Source organism: Conger conger, chromosome 1 (assembly GCF_963514075.1).
Source record: "Conger conger chromosome 1, fConCon1.1, whole genome shotgun sequence".
Lineage (NCBI taxonomy): Eukaryota > Metazoa > Chordata > Actinopteri > Anguilliformes > Congridae > Conger > Conger conger.
In genome coordinates this window covers 53,670,463-53,687,456 of record NC_083760.1, presented here as the reverse complement: position 1 = coordinate 53,687,456, position 16,994 = coordinate 53,670,463, and the positions used below count along the sequence as shown (strand labels likewise).

The 16,994-nt window shown below is 43.3% G+C and overlaps 1 protein-coding gene across 2 annotated transcripts in view; it reads left to right on the top strand.

Annotated features, from left to right (window-relative positions):
- The window catches only part of fam171a1 (family with sequence similarity 171 member A1), a 54,368-nt gene that overhangs the window by 16,847 nt on the left and 20,527 nt on the right, over positions 1 to 16,994 (top strand). Inside the window, exons 2-4 of one of the 2 annotated variants that reach the window (XM_061252441.1) lie at positions 9,126 to 9,353; positions 10,784 to 10,876; positions 15,652 to 15,810. In XM_061252441.1, coding sequence (XP_061108425.1) covers positions 9,126 to 9,353; positions 10,784 to 10,876; positions 15,652 to 15,810 — 480 coding nt within the window. The remainder of the gene's footprint in view (positions 1 to 9,125; positions 9,354 to 10,783; positions 10,877 to 15,651; positions 15,811 to 16,994) is intronic. The other variant, XM_061252450.1, reaches the window with a different exon arrangement.

Here is a 16,994-nt window from a genome sequence, read left to right as displayed (position 1 = left end):
CCTAGCAGACTCTACAACATCTGGTGTCAATTATTCCAGTGGACACAATGGTGGGATACTGTACCCTGTAAAATCCTTGGAAAAACTGACGTCATTTTACTGTCTGTGTGTAGCGATACAGTCCCGGACACAAATCGCATTCCAATCGGAGTCTCCTTGACTGGCAGTTGGGGTGTTTGTTTACGTCGCCCCATTTTGGACATCAATGGGGACCTGGAGGTTACAATTTAGGCTCCCAACTTTGTGTCTTTCTCGATTTCAAGAGTAGAACTTGCCTAATGCTATTTTTGGAGATTTGGGATTAGTGGAAACTTCAAATGTTTTTTTTTTTTCTTCCCCTTTTAGCAGATTCTTAAACCTTTAGAAAAATGCAAATTGCTAAATTGGAGTTTATTTATTTATTTATTTGCATCTTTTAAAATTCCCATAGTAATGGGGCAAAGCATGTATCGTATAGTGCACCATTTACTGCCCTCGTCTGCTATCTCATCTAGGGTGGCAGAAAGATGAGAGCCATGCCTGGAATTGTTTCCAGCCAAGCTTTTATCTTATCAAAGATAAAGTGAGATAGCCTAGTCTGGAGGAAATGCTCTGCATCTTCTGTTTGCTGCTGTAAAATAGGCTTCAGACACAAAAATGAATTCAAAGACAAATCAGATTGTAATTGTTGAGAGAAATTTGTCAAATGTCCGACCCCTACTACATAGAATGAAAATGATATAAAATGATATACGCAGCTTGAAATGATTTTTAAGATAAATTGATCATCTAATGAAATAAATCCTAAAGCGGGAATATGGGAATATGCTGTTTTCTTTTTATCCAGCCCTCTCAGATCTCCCTCTTTTTTGTGATAGGTGGCGTCTAAGAGATGGGGATTCTATGACCTGTAATTTCACCTTGTTCATATAATTACAGCAGTTGGAATTCCTGCAGTGATATTAGCTTGCCTGTGTCATTGGAGTGGTGCAGTGGATATCTGCACTGAAGTAAGTCAAGCTCAGAGGTGTGGATACCTGTACTGATATCACATTACATTACATCCAGTTAGCAGACAGCCTTATCCAGAGTAACTTACAAAACAAAGTACATCAAGTGCACTTGATTAGGTCATTAAGAGCAGTCCTACCACAGAAGAAGAATAATAAACATTCTGGGAGCCAGGCTTCAGCCGAATGCACCTGTGCCTGGACGTGTCGGTCTTACTGTTGATATATATTTTTTATTTACCTATTCATTTTGATCCTTATCTACATTGTTACATTTTCATTTTAACTGGGCTGTGCCAGTATGTCCCTATACTTCTGGATATATTCCTGGAGATCTACCATCCTGAAGGTTTTCACTTCAACCCTAATTTGGCACCCCTGATTCTACTAATTATCAGTTCAATGAGATCTGAAGCTGTTGATTGAAGTGCGCTTTGTTTTGGTTGGAGTGAAAACCTATAGGACCACTGCTGTAATATATACAGTAAATGTGTCAACGTAATGATGAATGTGCTATTTGTTTTAAGCCTGATGTTAGCATACAGATGTTACATGGAAATAATAGTATTTAAAAACACAAATGACAAGGGATATCAGGCTTAAAACAAATGACGCATTCATCATTATGTGTCATTTGTTTGAAGCCTGTTGTTAGCGACGAGCAAATGAAAATAGTATAAAAAAAAACAAATGACGGGGATATCCGCAGTGTTGTGGGGAGTATGAGGCGTGGGGTGTATGAGGCGTGGGGAGTATGAGGCGTGGGGAGTATGAGGCGTGGAGAGTGACGCGCGGCGATGGGCATCTCTGCCGAGCCGCCACTGCTGCATGCTGGGTGCGGTGCGGCCGCATTCCAACGCACTGATTCAGCCCCCGAAGGATGATTTAGACCTCGCTGACCATATGGACCCCACTAGAGCAGCTGGCTTTAGTGCGTGGCTGTGTGTGTGTATGTGTGTGTCTGTTCCTGTTCCCAATTGACATGGCTTTCATGTTGGGGCCCCCGTAAAAGCCAATGCGAACCTGTGCCTGCCTTGGAGTGGTATTGCAGATTTGCAGGGTTTTGACCTCCCGGGTTTTAAAATGCGGTTGTGTTCATGTAACCTACTCGACCTGGACTCTCTCCAGCAGTTTGGACTCTCTCTCATTGTTTTTCCTGACTTTCTGAGGTCCTGTGCTATTAAATAGATACGTTTTGGCAAAGTCATCATGTTCCCAGGCTCTTATCGACAGTGTGCAGCAGCGATCTAAGGTGTTGAACAAATTCCATCTGTTCTACCCTTCTGAACTGCTTTGTCCTCTCCGGTGATTTATCATCTAACCTACTGACTTGCACTTGTTAAAGGTGGAGGTTAGATAAATATTTGGATGAGATGCAGTGGTATGCTTGAGAAATTATGTGGGTGAGACCTATTGCTAAGATGTAGTCCAATGTTAAAACAAACAAAATGAATTTGCCTGGCACAAGAGCCTTATCGGTAGGTAGTTTGTTGGTTTCATCCAATATCACAGTCTTATCGTGCCATCAAATATGGTCTTCTTCATTTTGTGTAATTTTTATCTGTAAACTGCTTTTCAGTGGAGAATTTTGATTGCTGATTGGTCGCAACTCACAGCCTTCCACTAGGTTAGACATTCTGTGAGCTGACGGAAGTGACAAGTGTGCTTGAAAAGTTGGGTGAAACAAATGAACTGGATATAATTCAATTCTGAACTGCTTCCATTAACTTGGCAGGTGAAGGTGTTTTGGTGATCTGGCTTCAGTGTGCTATATGCAGTGTTGATGGGATTAGCCCTGGCTTCTTATCTGCCTGCAGAGTCTAGTGTAATTTCACTGTTATGTGCTGAAATGGCCATGTTCCTTCCTGTTGAAAAATCTAATATCTGAAAAGTTGTGCCAGATAGGCTCGTAGTTGCCCTTTTGGACTTATGTTGGGAATCTTTCCAGATGATTTTTTTTATTTCTGAATTTTATTTGAATGTTGGTGTTACCGATTTATTCCTTTTTTTATTATTATTCTTTCTGATCCTTATCTCCATCCTTGTTTTAACTCTGGGCTGTGCCAGTATGTCCCTGTACAGTAATGCGTATATAAATAAATGTCAACATAATGATGAATGCATAATCTGTTTTAAGCCTGATGTTATATGAAAATATTATTAATGGAGGCCTACACGCAATGTTGTTCCCCATGTCCTGTGCACAGGCACCATTTTATGCTTTGTGTCCACGGATTAGCACAATCGAATTAAGCATGTTATTTCCTGTACTGGTTTTTCCGTGGTGTAACCTAAAGTACAGTTCGTACACTTCAGTGTTTGTGCCCTCTGGATGGAAATTAGCCGATGGGCTACATTGTTATAATTCTTTCCGCTTAGTAGGGATATGTTGACAGCACAGATTGGAATTTAATTTGTCTAGTTATTATGTAATTAAGACATTTTAATTTTAAAAAGACTGAATTTTTTACATCCCTACGAGTACGAGGTCATTAATGTGGAAGCTCTTTTTGCTTTTTGCTTTTCGAGAGGCTTGAATCGAACCCGGTCCATGGCGAGTAAAGCTGGAGTTAAAATAAACATCTGGTGTCAGATGTACAACAACAATTCTAACCGCCTCTGGCATGCACTTTCAGAGTCGGCCTCTGCACTAATCTCTCGCAGGCACAATGGCACGGTGTGGCTTCCTGACTGCGTTTTTTTTCCTGCCGCGATTGTCGAAGCGCACTGATGTCTGGCCAGTGCAGTCTTTTTCCATTTTTCTCCCCCCATCGCTACGAGGTGGCTGGACAGATCAAAGTGACAGATGGCTTTAGACGGCTTTATCGCCTCTCCTACGGTACGGTGGTTCTGGGCGCGTGGGGCCGTGGATGATTCACGCTCGTCCGTTCACTTCGTGAGCGGTTGTTAACGCGGTCGTATCACGCCGGTTGCGCTGACGGTAAAATGAATCTGTGTTGCTGTTGAAATAGTCGGCTGTTTTATTAAATGTGTTAAGTGGGTCTGTCTAAAAACATGATTCCGGGGTCCTGAAGTAGGTTGTTTGTACTGGGGTATTATTTTATTCAGTGGGACATAAGAGATTGTGAAGTGAGTGTAACTCCTGTTTTGGGTGGTGTATCTTTCAGCCCGTGTGACGTGTTTCATGTAGGATCTGTCCACAATGGCATAGTGACACTGCACCCCATCCCCACTCCCCCCCTGCCGATTTCCCACCCCCCGCCCCACACACACTTTCCCTCTGCCAGGCTCACAGCAGACGGCAATCAATAATCCCGCTGTCGTGGCAACAGGAGCGGAGTCTGCCGGCGGGTCTAATTGGGGCTAGCGCAGGGAGTTCAGCCAGGAAAAGTCACTTTGATGCCTTCACCTTACAGATGACAACACTGACCGCCCTTTGTTTCCTTCTCCGCCCATCCCCACCTGCCTCCCCTAACACTCGTAAAGTAACACACCGCTAATGCCGTCCACACCTGTGATAATAACATCATGATTCCCTCTCAGTTCACTGTCACACATGCAGAGTCGACCCCCGCTATAGGGTATATGGGTTCCCCCACACACACTATTGGGTCTATGCCCCCCCCCCACTATAGGGTCCCCCCCCCCCCCCCCATACACAGTATTGGGCCTATGGGTACCCCCCCCCACACACACACACACACACACACACATAGGGACTATGTGTTCCACCTCCACCTCCATTCTCATCATTAACAGGGCCTCTCTTACATCATTCTGACTGGCAGCACAAGGCTAAACCCATCTCTGCAACGAATGAGTGTTCGCCCTACTTACAGGTCAACACCAGGACAACAGCGAAGCGTTGCAGGTTAACTGGGGGGTGCAGGCTAACATGAAGTTAGCCAACCTCAAAATAATATTCAGAATCCCTCCCGAATTTAAAATGAGATTAGAATGAGGATTCTCTAAGGGGGTGGTCCGACTTGTTTAAGTGAGGCGTCAGGGCTGATTTATTTGGTCGGGTTAAGTAAATGCTGCATCGCATTATCCATGGGCCCATTTTACTGATTTGGATATGTGTGTTTTTAAAGGGGATGTTGGAGAATAAGTGTGCAGGCCCCCCAAGGGGGTCGTGGGGAGCAAGCACAGCTGCTCGCCCCTCAGGATGTTCAGAACAAAGGAAGTTGTGTAGAGCTGCATGGATTGGCCGTTTCTTGCTCTCCATGAACAGCAAACAGCCAATCAGTGGCCCTGAAGCTTCTGTTATAGGCTGGATATGAGCCAGTGTTGCTCTCATGAGCTCAGGAAATTTCCACTGGTGGTTCAGATTAATCATTATTGTTGTTGTTCCTGATATGTGTTAGCATCATTACTGCTACTACTCAAGGGGACTGGGGTCCTAAAACATCTGTGAGCCTTTATGTGGCTTACTTCATGGCACGAGACAGCATTTAATAAAGTTAGGTTTTTATCACAAAATCTCATTGTGTTGATGAAATAGAGGTTTTTATAAAGCTTTTGTCCACTACACGGTACACCTCACCTTTGGTGTCTAGAATAGAAGAGAGTGAAGTAGACTAGATCAGTAATGCGTTTTTGACACTTAATGGATAGAGGGCAGTTTGCACACCAATACAAGCATCAAACTATTCTGTTTATTCACCAAAATAGGCTATTTAGTGCGTTCATTAAGCACTGTGGTTTTATGCTCCTCCAGCTCTGTAACCTGTGATGGGGACAGCTGCTTCTTTTCACACCGTCGTCCGCAAGCCAAACTTGCACAAGCGTGAGTTGGAGGAAGACGCCATTTCTAACACTTTGGGTGGTGGAAGGATAGGTTGGCTTCGGCCGGGGGCCACATATAGACTAGGGCCTACAACAACAACAAATAATATCTGAAAGGAAAATGATTTTTGTCTTAGAACATTGTTACAAGACCATTGTAAATCCCTTCCTATCATTGAAAATGGCTCACTGACATGTTGACTCACCCTCAGCCTGTGTTTATAATCCTTAAATTCAGGTTTCAAAATATAGAGTTGACGGTCCGACACTCTGTACCAAAACATTGTATAACTGTACAATAATTCAAGCCCATTGGTTGAAAACTGGTTCCAATTGCCACCTAAACAGTGTTGTGGTTTGAGGGTGTTTGTTGCTGCTATTCCTCTCGTTAGATGTCCGTCGTACCTTTCGTACCTTTAAATGACAATAACTAAGGAGATTTTAAAGACAAGTACAAGCAGTTGCAAAATAATAAAAAGTAAATTGCTTCATAATGGCACTCTGGAACTTTGTTACGTGTGGCCTGGTTTCAAGCAGTCCCAGCCTAAACGGAACAGTCTATTTTGCTGTGCTCTTATCTTTCCTCCCCTCCAGTAGTGAGTCTGTCCCACTTTCTCCAGCTCTTCCCCCTGCAGTGTAAGTCAGGCAGGATGCAGAGGGTGTCGGGGCCAGGAAGGGACGGTATCCGCTCCGGCCCCAAACAGCTTGAGAACAATGAAGTCTTCACTGCAAAGCCGCAGTGTGAATACCGCCGGTGCCCAGTTTTCCCTGAGGCTTTCAGCCAGGGATCAGCCGTCTTTTTGGCACCCGCTTGAAAGGCGGTCCTCAGAACTCTCCGAAATCCCGATTAGCCACCTAAGTCCACGGTATGGCGCGGCCATGAATCAAATGCAATGGCTTACTTCAAGTTTATCTGTCGAACTGAACCAGAGCACCGTGTAGGCTGAACGGATAAAGAACGGATAGAGCACGCATACTGTAAGTAGTCATTTGATGGGGTGGGAAGCTTCCTGCGCTTAGTTTATCCCTGGGTTGAGGGGAAGGGTGGTTTGGGGGGCTGGGCGGGGGTGTCTATGTCCTTGTTTAAAGTAAAAGACTAGTTTGTCGTGTCGGTAGGTTTTATTTCTTGTGCGAAGTTGCTCAGCATGCCAGATGGGAGTTGTGGAATTTGTGAAGAAGGCTGCCTAATTGGTCCTGGTACGACCACTCCGGTTGAAAAGGTCAGGCCTCTCCACTGCCCTGTTGAGTTCGCCTCCACAGACGATCTAATTTGCCAAAGTGAAGCGAAGCCTTACAAAGTCCCGCATAATCCGTCTGTAAATAAGCAACTGGTTGTGCAGGATGAAATCGTTACCACCCCACCCCCGTGCACTACCCTCTACCCAGGGAGGCCTGGAACATCTCCAGTACAGCCTGCCCTGGCAACTACAATTGTTAATGCAGATTTTACCAGCTTCTATTCACTTAAAACTACTGTTTTTTTGGGGTTGTTTTGGAGGAAAAAAATAATGGTATTTCTTTCAACTTTTGTTCCAGACGTATTTTCTTATAAATTATTTTTAAGAAAAATTTGCTGATGGAAAAACATTCAAATTATTAAAAGTAGGGTTCCCTGAATTCATAATTGAACAGCACTCACTTGCAGTCAAGTTGTTGCCCCTCTAAAATTAATCGATGAATTTTGGCAATGCAAATGTCTCGTATAAAAACATTTAGACCAAATGATGTACTCCCACACCTAACAACTCCCTCTGCTAACTTCATGGATTTGGCATTGTGTAAAACTTGTGCCTGAATTTATATTCAATGACATGGAGAATGTTGTGTGATGAAGCCTAATGAAAAGGGACTTTTTAATACTGTAATAAAAGTCTCTTGGCCAGTTGTCTGCAATTACTACCAACATTTTTTTGCTGACTTTCCCGCAAATGTGTTTCCACTGTTAAGGGCTGCGTTGCAGTGGCGCTGTAATACATAATCCAAATTTTGCATGACGTTAAGCTGCTGCTGACAGAGAGGGTCTGCTTAGGAGCTGATGGATTCGAGGAAGTGTGTTTCTGCGGTGGTTTCCTAAACTGGCACGGCCTTCAAGTGAGGAAAAACTGTCCATTGTTTGGAAGGAAGGTTCCTATTGGCTGGAAATGAGCAAATGGGAAATTCTGAGTTGGCTGCTGTCTCATTAAATATCCTTCTGGTAGTTCTTGCCTAAGAAACAGACAACCTGTAGACCTCAATAAAAGTTTTTTGTTTTGCACAGTGTATGGTGTGGAGTTAATGTTTTTATGAATTGAAGTGTTATGATTGAGCTTTTGTTGAACTTGAAAGTGTCATAATTGCAAAAATGAGAAATGAGTTATTATTTTTAAAGAAAATGTACTCTCGTTAAAAAAATGTAAGGCCCAAGGCCAACTAATTACAACCTATTAGGTTGATGAGCTGCAGTGAACTGAAGTGGTTGCTAGCAAGACATTGCAGTGTATTCTGAATAGAGATATAATTGTTTTTGTTTTTCTACTAAGTCTGCAGGAGAAGTAGCTAATTCTTTCTAGAATAGTTGATAAAGGATGTAACTTCAACATATTCTAAGTACAGGGTTGTTTCTGGGCAGCGTGAAAAGATATTGATTGGAGGGGAACGGAAAATTGACAGGCATTTGATCAAAATACACATCCACTGGTACACAATGACATCAAATCTCGTAAAATCTCATTTTCCAGGAAGTGGATGGAAAAAACACAAGTATTACAATTTCCTACATTTTCTGGAATATATACTTTAAGACGTGTTCGTATGGTTATGAAGAATTGACTACATTGAGGAAAAAGTGAATTTTGATTTCAGCTTGTCTTTAAGTGCTTGGCCTACAACCTTATTTTAAAACAATATATGAAAAATACCTGATTAATTTGGAATGTTCTCAGAAATTGAATATCCAAGCCACAATTTCTGTCTTATGGAATTTTGACTTTAAGGCTAATTCAGGCTAATTCCCTTTTGAATTGCAACCTTTAGCACAATGTACAGCATATAGTAGTTGGAAATTTAATGAGTATATTATCAGTCAGCATATTGGTTTGAATAGGTTCAAGAGGCAATACATATGGTAGGAAGTTTTGTAAGGTATGATCATTAAAGGGAAATAAGTTTAATAAATAGCCACTGTACTGTAAATTTGCTGTTGTTTCCCTCCATGTTGTTTTTTTTGCATAGAGAGGATAAAGTAAAACAAAATTGTTTTACTCAAACATTTACACATGAAGTGTTTGCAGAGATGGAAGTGGACTTTGTGCTTGGAATGGTAGCTGCCACTGGATGAGAGCAGAGCAGAGATTGTGGTCGTGAGGGTAGCCGCTAAGTGAGAATTGCGTTTTTTGTTTTCCCGCACAGAGGTCACACTGAAAGTCCACCTGAGCGACGCAAGCACGCACCAGCCCATCCCCGGCGCCGCCATTGAAATCTTCTCCAACCAGACCTCCTTCGCCGCAGAGACCTCGGGCGCGGACGGCAGCGCGTTCATCAAATTTCACTACAAAGTCGGCACCCTGTTGATTGTCACGGCAACCAAGTCGGGCTACGTGCCAAACTCCGCCCCCTGGAGACCGACCAGATTACCTGGTATGTTTTTTAGCGTCGCCGAGTTCCGCTCTAGTTTTAGGATTATTCAGTGGCCATGCTGGGCCCTGGCACTTACTGAAATAAATTTTTAATCGAGGACCCCTCCGAGGCGGCTGAATGGAGCTTGAAAGGGGGGCTGGGGGGGGAGGGCTGGAGTGCAAGCAATACGATGAGTGAAAAGATTAGCATGTTTAACAGAGCCAGAGGGAAGAAAGCACAAAGAGGTGAAGGCTGGCTGCTGGAAGTCATTTCCATGAAGGTAAATAAGGAACGAGGGAAGGAATTAATGACGAATGAGCTTAAGCAAAACCTTAAATGGCACCTTTGGACTGACTGACTAAACATTTAGAAGTCATTAATATACCTTGCAGTGTGTGTTTTCTTCTCTTTGTCAAAATAAGAGCTTGAAATTAATTTGAAGTCCCATTTTGTTAAAAAGTACAAGTACAAATTTAAATGCTCTAGGTGCATTAATGTCTTTCTAAGCTTGGCTTAAATTGTTGGTGCCTCAAGCAAAATCATTTTCCTTTATTTCCTGGTAGCAAGACCCTTGGTGCCCTTTTAATGATTATTTTGTTCATAATTACGGCGCAAATATATTAGTGAATTATTTACACTGAATTTTTTTACCCCTGCCAGTGTTTTTCTATCCCTGCAAGGTTATATCCTGGGCAAGAAACATTTGTATCATTGAGTAGAACTCTTTTCCACTTTCTTAATGAATTAGCTGGCGAGTCTAACAAAAGCAGGTTACGTTTTCCATTTCTTTAGCTACTACATGTGGTAGTTCACACTCACCTCCAGTGTTTAGTGTCAGCTGTACTACCTTAATTTGAGCTGACCACTATTGAAGTTGAGAGATAGGTGGTCCTGGAATGAGGTTATGCTTTGAGTTATGGCACAGAATGCCTTGGATTTCTTACCGTAAATTTTCCCCCAATATGATTTTGGTGACATTGACAGGAAAAAGAAAATGCATCAATAGAACTGTGATTTCATCTGTGTGGGACATGTACAGCCACCTCTTCAAAAATGCTCACTGACTTTTAGTAGTCTATTTATAATCCTGATATGTTAAGGTCTGCTAGCTGCTGATAAGGCTCTACCAATGATTAATGGCAAACAAATGCAAGAAAGCACTCTTATTAAATGTCACCAAGCCCTCAGTTGCCCATGCAATAAGGGTAGAACCAAGAAATGCCGAAGTAAAGATGGTTATCTGTGCTTATGACAAGGGAATGTACGTACATGTCATCGAGGAAGACCACATGACCGTTGAGGCTCTGAAGCACAGTGAAAGGCTTTGGTAGAGGCCCAGAAATGGCAGTACCAGCCCAAATCTTTTGCCATTGAACATTGAACATTGATTCTCCTGGCGTGTACTGTGCAGTTACTGGTGTCAGCAGCGGGTTTGTGTGTGTTTGTTGCAGTGTTCTCCTCTCTCAGTCTGGACCTGCTTCCTGAGAGGGCGGCCACGTTGATGGTGTACGAGGACGAAGTGCACATCGTCTCTGGCTTTCCAGGTAAAGAGCGTCATGTTATCAGACTGCAAACCTTTTTAAACCTTTTTAAACCTTTTTATCCGTTGTTATTATTTGCAATATATTTGCACACACACATTAATTATTCATATCTATAGTATATAAATGATTAATTGAAGGAGGTTGTCTCCCTAAACCCTTCTGCAAAGTGAACTTAAGTGCAAATGTTCCTGTAACATTCTGCTGTTTACATTTTATTATGTCATTTGCATGATGTACTCCATTGTGAACGCAGGCAATCAAATTAAGGGCCTGCGTTTTCTCCTGTCATTTGTCTGGTTTTGACATTATGAAGGGGGAATCAGGTGCGGTGTCTGGGCCCTTTAATTGCCCTAAAGCCGATATGGCCAGCCCCCTCCGGGGACACACGCCAGCGGAGAGGAATTCCAATCACTTCGCATTCACGAGAACACTCCCCCGGGGACGGAGAGAGAAAACGGTGTCTTTATTTCAGCCTCACTTAACTGAAAGCCCCCTAACAAAAGGACGACACCCAGACCCTCGGACGGGGTGTGTGCCTGCAAACGGCCATCCGTTCTCATTGTTTGCAGTGTGCATACGTCGGTCAGAAATTAAAATTAGGGATAAATACCAGGCGATGTCTTTGCCACTTCAGTCTTATCTAAACCTTCCTGATGTTTTTGAGAAAGGTGATATCACTGGTTTTTGAGAAAAGTGGTATGACTGTATGAGAGCTGTTGCTACAACCGAAAAACAGTCTGGATTTCTAAAACGTATGTTTCTTAATGTCCTTTTGGGGTAATGCTTCATCTGCCTTAAAAATGTCTCACTGGATTAAAGACAGTAATTTTGTTGGATTCAGTTTATGATTGTATGCATAAATGTGCGGCCTTTATTTCAGGTGTTAAATGTATCTACGCTTGCCAATGGTAATTTTGGCATCAGAATGGCTTGTTTTGTCTGTTGTGGCTTGCTAGCCATTCGTGCCTCATGCTAATTAGCATTTTTTATGCTTTTTTTTTAGTTTGAACAAGTGGAGCTATTTATACGCAGAGTTATGTGAAGTGTCTCGCTGAGTGCCCTCTCTCAGCCCGGCTCTTAGGAGCGAGGTGCCACTTGTCCGAGAGGGACAGCGCTTTGTATTCTGGGAAGGGACCCTGCTTGTAGCTCTTGTAGTCTCCTTTGACTGCCAACTCTACAATCATGTCCCAGCCACCAAAAACAGGCACCGACTGCCCATACCCCATAGGGAATGCACCCTGTAATGTTAGGGGGTCTGTTTTTCATAGAGAACATCCCCCACCAGTGTTGTGCCCCTATCGGTTTATCCTTTCCTCTGACTCGACTGGTGGATATGTAGCAAACAGTGTTTACCTTGTATCCACCATATCAAGACTTTAGATTGATAAGGTTCTAACTGACATTTTTGACAATAATCAGTGTCACAAATACTGTATGTTGTTTATAAGGGAACTAAAAAATTTGTGTTTTACACAAAAATACTGTTTAAAAGTATGAAAAAAATGCAAAATGTAAAAGGTTGTGTCTGCTTTGAGCCCATTCACTTTGGTATCTTCGAAGCTCAGTATCTCAAAACCACTCAGAACGCAGATAGAAGCTTATAATTCCACGGTCAGGGTATGTTCGTATGTTCAGCACCATACTTTTAGATTTCAGCTGGGTGTAGAATCAGCAAGGGAGATGGAAACGATCATACAGAGACCGGGGGAGCTGTAGGGGAAGAGCAGCAGAGCAGGTGGCGGGAGGAGATGGGACTCGCGCTGCGAGCCTACTAACAAACACGTCGCTAATTACCTCCGTGCCCAGGGAATCACTTATGCCCTTACAGCAGCTAGCATAAATGCACACTACAGCAACATCTATAAGGACAGCGTTACACAATGTCTGCTCTCGTAACCGGACCCCCGGCTATCGATTCGGGAAAGCTCAGCGCACGCTCTCCTCTGAAGCGCGTTATGTCAAGCACCGCTTCTCATCACACTGCAGGTCACAAGTAAGGCTTGCGTAGAGAGGAGGCGGAGGAAGACCCTTCATGTGCAGTGCCTGCAGGCACCCAGCCCGAGGCTGACCAGTAGGGGACACTGGAGAGCACTGAGATCCCTTCTGACTGAACCCTCTCTTACCCTGGGCGAAGCTATGCCTAAGGACACCGTCCATCCTGTCGGGCTATCGGCCTCAGTTTTCACTGACATGGATGGGGTTCAATCCTGGGCCACGGGGCGTATCCATGCACTACAACTAGAACTCCAAATAAGCTCATCAAATATATATATGATGTATATACACTAAAATATAGCGCAAATAACCACACATTACAGCAGTGGTTTGCAGAAGAGCATCGCTGAACACACAACGTGTCAAATCTCAAAGTGGATAGGCTACAGCAGCAGATCAATAAGTAAAAAAAAAAAAAAAGTTAATAAACGCCTAAAGTGTTCACTGAGTGTATATACAGTATTTGTAATTATGTTGCAGTTATTCAGCTGATGCTTTTATCCAAAGCGACTTACAGTAGATGACACTAAGCAGGAGACAATCCCCCCTGGACACCACCAACCTTCTGGGTCCCAGTCATATACCTTAGCCCAATGTAATGTACTACGGAGCCCAATACAGCTATGCTGATTTGCTCCTTCATGCAACCAGTCTTGAAGTAGAGGTAAAACATGAATAACAGATAAAATCGTGAGAAGTAATGATAATGTTGAATCTGAAATCCACAGGTGGAGCATTGCCTCATTGCCTATGGGTCTTATGGGAAAGAAAAGTATGATAATAAAGATAGGAAACCTACAGGCGGGGCATTGCCTCACTGCACAGGAATGCATTCGCAAACAGGATGACCTCACCGCGGGGGAAAGCGAGCGTGCCGAGTGTCAGTCAGCGGACCGCCAGGCTCCCCGTGGGAGCAGAGGCAGAGCAGGCCTCATCAGGCTGGACACGCCTAGGGACAGCCCTCCAGGCTGCTACGGCTCGGAGGACTTCCATATCCCAGAAACCCACTGCAGCATGAGCGCCTGGGGGGTGACTCTCTGCGCCCAGAATCACAACACAAGATAACCTCCGAGATATTAGTCTGGGAACGGGGGGCAGTCATGCCTCTGAAAGTGAAGCTAAAAGGCAGCTATTTGAATTTAATTTAAGTAATTTTATTGGAGCAGTTATTTGCATTACTTACTTGGCAACCTTTTTATTTTTTTTATTTTTTTTTAATTTTTTTTTTTTATAGTGAATACACAAGAGCTTTATCAAGCCACATGCTGGATCTCATTGGAGCATTTCTTTTTCCGGCGTCCAACTAGATACCACATGCTGAGATGTGGCATTATAATTAATATATGAAATATCATGAAGAATGTAAACAGGCTCCATTTGGACATTATTTTTCCGCTTCAGTTTTCTGAACGGCTAGTTATATCCAAACAAAACATAAAGAATGTATGTTTGACCATTACAGAGAACCTAACAACTATAAAAAGGTTAGCTATTACATAGCTAATACTGACCAAACTGTGAGTTCAAAGCAAGTAAGGGATTACTCTAGATCAGGGGTAGGCAGTTCTGGTCGTGGAGTGCCAGTCTCTGTTCTTTGTTCAGCCTCAATGGTGAACTGCTGGTTATCCAGCTGAATAATCCAGCCACAGATCCTCTGGTAGAGCACTCCTGGCCATTCCAAGGTCTAGATTAGAAAGGCTGACCGGGCTTTTTCCATCAGGGCTCCTAGGTTTTGGAAGGCCTACCTGAGGACATTCTACTGGAAAACTCAGTGTCATCATTTGAATAAGTTTTAAATACTTATTTTATCGACTTGTTTTTAACCAATGACACCCTGTGTTCACTTTAGACGATTATGTTTGATGTCTGCTCTGTTTTAAGATTTTATTGCTTTCTTTTTATTGTTTTTTGTGAAGCACTCTGTAACACTGTGATAAAAAACACAATTAGATTTATCAATAGGTTATGTACTGTAGATAAAGGCTTGGATGGAGTTAAGAGTTAAACAGGAATATCTCTGGCAGTTCAGGACCAGAGTACCCTAGGAAAGGCTTGAGAACATTTGCCAATGAGTCGGCAGCTTTTAAGTACCCAACTCCGCTTTAACTGCTCCTGGCACTTTTAATTAATGAAAGCATCCATCATTGGGTTGAGCAATGCATTTAAAAGCCAGTTTTATTGTTCACAATAAGGTAGGCTGCCATTGTTTTTGTTTCATTATGCTGCTTCCTTGGAGATGTACTCCCAGACTGCTTAGATGGATATAATAACATACAATTATAGAGGGGGAAGCCTTTTTCCAGTTTTTCATTAGTGATAATGAAGAGGATACATATATTAGGCGAAGCTTGGTAATGCAATTATTTATGCTACTTCCAGGTTCATATCTTGTTCAGTTGACTGGCCAGTCCCTAATTCTGAGTTTGAGGTGTACTGTATATCTACTGTACATCCAAATAGCCCCTGACATTTTACCCAGTTATTGATTTAATCTGCTTTAATGTGCTTATTTTCTTGTTATTTCCCTCAGCCTTCCACCAAGTATCAAAGAGCTGATGAAAAAGCTCTATACTGTATAATGCTGCTATAATGTTGCTGTATAAATTTAAAGGACATCTCCCTTTCTCTGAAAAAGATCAGGAGATTACCAGTGTTTATGAATGTGTACACCTAATGTAGTTTCCATTCTCCCACCGATTTTTCCTCATTAGATACAGGAGTCGAGATGCTTCGTATTGGCGTTTGGTTTGTGACCCTCACATGTCCCCCTGGTCCTCCAGGTTTGCGGGTTCAGCCCAGTGTACAGTTCCAGAGGAGAGCGTTGAGCCTGCCAGCCAATGGCAGCTACACCAACCTCACGGCCCTCCTAACTGTGGCGGGGTCGGCCTGGGAGCTGGAGCGCTTCCCCTATCTGCAGGTCCTGGGTGGGAATGGCACAGGTGAGAGGGGCTCTGAGACAATTTGGGGGCGACCATAGCTCAGGTGGTAAGAACTGTTTGGCAGTTGGAGAGTTGCCGATTCGATCCCCCACCCTGGGTGTTTCAAAGTGACGCCTAACCCCCGGTTCCTCCTGGCGAGCTGATTGGTGCCTTGCATGGCTTCCAGTCGCTGTTGATGTGTGAGTGTTTGTGAATGGGTGAATAAGAAACATCAATTGTCAAGGGCTTTGAATAAAAGAGCTATAAATGCAGTCCATTTATCATTTACCATTTCTATGGGACTGCCTGAAGGACCGTTTTATGGTGCCGTTTTATATACCCTTGACTTTCGATTATGGTCGTCAGTAGGACTACTTCTGTGCTTTGACGTGTTCCACAATTGAGGGAAGTTGGACCAGAGCAAGATTCTTTCCAATATGTTCTGGCTCAAACTCTCATGGGAAAAAGACACCAGAGGTAAAGGTTTTGAATTGGGTGTGCCTGAGGTCATACTTAGTTTGACGTTCTGCAGATGTTCCTGGCTCTTCACCTTTTAACTCCCCTGTTGCTTGCGGAATCTGTGAAAAGGATCTATGCTGCACATTACATGTGTCTTGTCCTTCATCTGAAATTTATTTTTTCTTACACATGACTAATGAATTAATGAACTATTTTGGAATTACTCTCTGAACTATCAAATGGTCCTACCATCGTCAATGCGTCACGTATCTATCGGTCTCGAGATAGCAGAGGAAAATGGGTGCATTACACCTCTGTAATTCCCCTGCAGCTCGTCGTCTGGCACAAAGGCTCAGTTCATAATGAAGGCCTTACACAGCCCTTGCTTTGTTCAGGGTGGGTCTTCAGTAGCCAAGGAACAGCAGGATGATCCATCAAAGGACTCGTATCCTTCCATGGTCTCATCCACAAAAACACAATAGCCTGTGTCTACGCACTGGTGTTTTCTGGGACATGTCTTGAGGGTGTCTATGTGGGACAAAGAGGGCGTCCGACCGGGTGGCTCCATACGGCTTATCGCTTCAGCAACGGTCTGGTCTTATGGGCCTAGCTTCAGCCACATGGTAATGACACTCCTGTGAGGCTCTGGGTGGGGCTGTCAGTAACCCATTATGGACATTAAAGCACCCTATAGAAAACCCATAGAAAGGCCTAGGAATCGCAATGCATTTCAACAGTCATGTGTC